We start from the raw sequence: 3,537 nt of genomic DNA, 5'->3' as shown, positions 1-3,537 counted from the left end.
GGAGGGGCCGGCGGGGGTGGCTGCTGGGGGTTCCGCCTGAGCCGCTCCCGAGGAGCGATGCGACGGTCTTTCTGTAGGAAACCGTTTCACGACTTTAATCAATTTCCAGTGTGTAGCAGGTTGTTTTACTCACCTATTTTGCGTCTCTAAATTTAATCAATTTCCAGCAAAATTTAATCAATTTCCAGCGTGTAGCAAGTTGTTTACTCACCTATTTTGCAACCATATTTACGATAATAAAACTTGGATCCGAGCTATTCTTATTAGTATCAGAAAACGTCTTACATTATAGGACGGAGGGAGTACTTCATTATCCTTCACATTCTCAGAGCCAACTTCAAGGTGCCCCCTACGACATAGAGAGACGAGGTCCTGCGTACGAGTAAAATCTGTTTTTCTAAGCAAATACGTGTTCTCGTTCACTCCTACCGGGCCTCCCAGATACTGAAAACTTGGTCAAGCCAAAACTGTCCTCAACCGCCTTCCATTTGTACAGCACCCAAACAATCCAAATTAGCATGAAGCAATTTCTCCTGCCCTCCCTTCTTCATTAGCTCACACTCCTGACAGACTCCACCTTATAAATACCTCAAATGTAGCAGCCTCGCACCTATACTAGCGAACCACAGCAGCAGATCGGCAACCAGGAACCAGCAAACCTTAACTTTTCCATACATGGCGATGAAGCGCAAGTTGTCCCCCACAGAGGCTGACCTCGCCGCGGACGACCACCACCAGCCCGACACCGCCAGCGTCACGACGGCGACAGGGCCGGAACCATGGGCAGCGACGGTCGGCGCCGCGGCGGCTGCACAGCGGGCTCGGAAGCGCTTCGTGGGCGTCCGGCAGCGGCCGTCAGGGCGGTGGGTGGCGGAGATCAAGGACACCATCCAGAAGATCCGGGTGTGGCTCGGCACCTTCGACACCGCCGAGGAGGCTGCCCGCGCCTACGACGAGGCCGCGTGCCTCCTCCGCGGCGCCAACACCCGCACCAACTTCTGGCCCCGCGCAGCCGCCCCCGCGGCCGCCTCGGACGGCCACGGCGGGGCAGGGTTGGCCGAGAACCATGGCCACCTCCACCACCACACGCCGCCGCCATCGGCTCTCCCCTCCAAGGTCACCAACCTCCTCCTCCTCCGCCTCAAGAGAGCGCGCAGCATCAGCGACGAACACCACATTAGTGCAAGTGCCACTGCGCAAGAAGCACTTGGGCAGCAGCAGCAAGACCAAGAGGAGTACGGCGCCGGCAACTTCCACGTCGACGACTTCCTCAGCTACGACTCGAACGTCGACGAGCATGGCGTCGTGAAATACGAGGAGGACTTCCATTGCCCTCGAGACGCGGATGATGAGGAAGAGGATGTGTCCGAGGAGGAGGAAGAAGCGCCTCTGGACTTCGGGTTCATGGACGCGCACCCGTCTCCCCCAGGGGACGTCGGCGACGCGGGGCTTTTCGCACCGTTCGAGATGATGGCGGCGGAGATCGGCGGGGCGGTGGAGGCGGAGGCAGAGGCTTCGGAGTACGGCGGTGGCGAGAACGAGAACTCGGCGGCAATCCACGAGGTGATGAAGAGAATGAAGTACGAGCGGAAGATCTCTGCCTCGCTCTACGCGCTCAGCGGCGTGTCCGAGTGCCTCCGCCTGCGCCTAGGCAACTCCGGCGCCGTCGGCCACGGGCTGGCGCTCTCCGGTCTCAGGGATGCGTGCATGAGGAAGCGGCAGGAACAAAATCAAGAAGCGGTGGTAGATTGCGTTGAGGGAGGCCACGAGGAAAGCTCGAGCAGCAACAGCAGCTCGTCGTCTGAGGTAGCGAGCTGTTCGCCGGAGGCGGTGATCTCGTCGCCGAACGCCGATGCCGTCGACAGCGATGTGGTGATGTGGAGCTCCTTTGACCTGGCTCCCATCTGCTTCATGTCATAATTTCTTCCCTATAAATTAATTCGTGAAAAATTCCCCTGTGTTTTTAAGCGTTTGCACAGTTGATTGGTTCCCAATTTACCAAATTTGGTGTTAATTACTCCCTCCGTTTCAATATTTTTAAGTTTTACCTAAGTCAAGCATCTTTAAGTTTGATCAAATCTATTCATAAATATACCAACATCTACTTTTTTGTGAAGAGGATCAGATCTATAACTTCAAATCAGGTTTATTAGATTTACGGAAATGTTAACGCCCACACGTGTGGGCGTTTGCATCTCGCCCACACGCGTGGATCCGCGTCCGTTCGTGAGCGCACGAATCTTGGCATGTTTCTAGTGTCACGTAGGACTGGCCTGGTGTGTGGGCGTTCAGCCGGTCGTCCACACGGCCGTTTCACCACACATGAGGGGCTGCTGTGTGGGCGTTCAGCAGTTCGCCCACACGCCACTTTGCACGCACACACAAGGGCTAGTGTGTGGGTATTTGTCATCTCGCTTACACGCCCGTCTCCTCTCCCACACCCAAGCTGCTAGTTGCCATGTGTTTTGCAGTGCACATGGCAACTGCCCCTAGTGTGCTTTATAAGCAGATGGCAACTCTCTTTTTTTACCCGAGTTTGCCATGTGTTTTGCAGGGTACACGACAACTGCCTAGTGTGCACGTAAGCAGATGACAACTCTCTTTTACCGAGTTGCCATATATTTTTGCATGGTACATGGCAACTGCCCTAACGTGCACGTAAGCAGATGGCAACTCTTCCTTTTTACATGGCAACTGCCCTAGCATGCTTGTGAGCACATGGCAACTCTCTCAACTGCCTAGTGTTAGTATGTGGCAACTCCTAAAATTATGAAATCATGGCAACTACATTAGATCAGACCATACATGGCAACTGTAGTTGAGCAACCATGGCAACTGCAGTTGTCCGACATGGCAACCGTAGTTCAGCGACATGGCAACTGCAGTTAAACGAACATGGACGAGGGTCTGGACCATGGCAACTGCGGGCGCGCGGTGACCGTCACGCATGGCGTGCGGGACCAGGAGGTATGAGGCCTGACATACGGGCGTGTGGGCGTTATCAACTTCGCCCACATGCACGCGTGTGAGAGGGATCGGGAGGGAAAAAAGAGGCGTGTGGGTGCTAGTTGTTTTGCCCACACGTAGGTGTGTGGGCTGTTCCTCTTATACACCACAGAAAATGTGTGGGCGGACTCCCTAACGCCCACACGTGTGGCACTTATCGGCGTCCTAAATTTATTCTAAAATATATCTTCATACTATATTCGATATTGCAAGTGTTAATATATTTTTCTATATATACACATGGAACATGGTAAAAAAAAAGGTTTGTCTTAGGACAAATCCAGAACTTTGAATTTTTTGGAGTGGTGGAAGTGCATTTTTGCATCATATAAAGAGCGATACAAACGACAATACTAAGTTTAATGATTTCCAATTTAGTATCAGTTAAATTTCTGCACCATGCAAACACCGGCATGTAGCACAATTAAGTTAACTTATTTTACAACTAAATAAAAGTTAACTTATTTTACATGATTTCAAAACCTCAATTACAGTTGTGTTTGATATGATTTACATGTTCACCTTTATATT

At 52.2% G+C, this 3,537-nt stretch overlaps 1 protein-coding gene across 1 annotated transcript; it reads left to right on the top strand.

The window, feature by feature from the left end:
• Positions 1-508: 508 nt before the first annotated feature.
• LOC125553536 lies at positions 509-2,027 on the top strand. Its single transcript, XM_048717306.1, has one exon. It carries the CDS (start codon positions 676-678, stop codon positions 1,918-1,920), a length of 1,245 nt encoding a protein of 414 aa, XP_048573263.1. The 5' UTR covers positions 509-675; the 3' UTR covers positions 1,921-2,027.
• Positions 2,028-3,537: the final 1,510 nt, after the last annotated feature.

Source organism: Triticum urartu, chromosome 4, assembly GCF_003073215.2.
Source record: "Triticum urartu cultivar G1812 chromosome 4, Tu2.1, whole genome shotgun sequence".
Classification (NCBI taxonomy): Eukaryota; Viridiplantae; Streptophyta; class Magnoliopsida; order Poales; family Poaceae; genus Triticum; species Triticum urartu.
The sequence above is the reverse complement of the archived record's forward strand: the minus strand, read 5'-3'. Positions and strand labels throughout refer to the sequence as shown.

What these genes read in the sequence shown, in the direction of transcription:
- LOC125553536 (XM_048717306.1), top strand. Translation starts at nt 676, where the DNA reads ATGGCGATGAAGCGCAAGTTGTCCCCCACAGAGGCTGACCTCGCCGCG.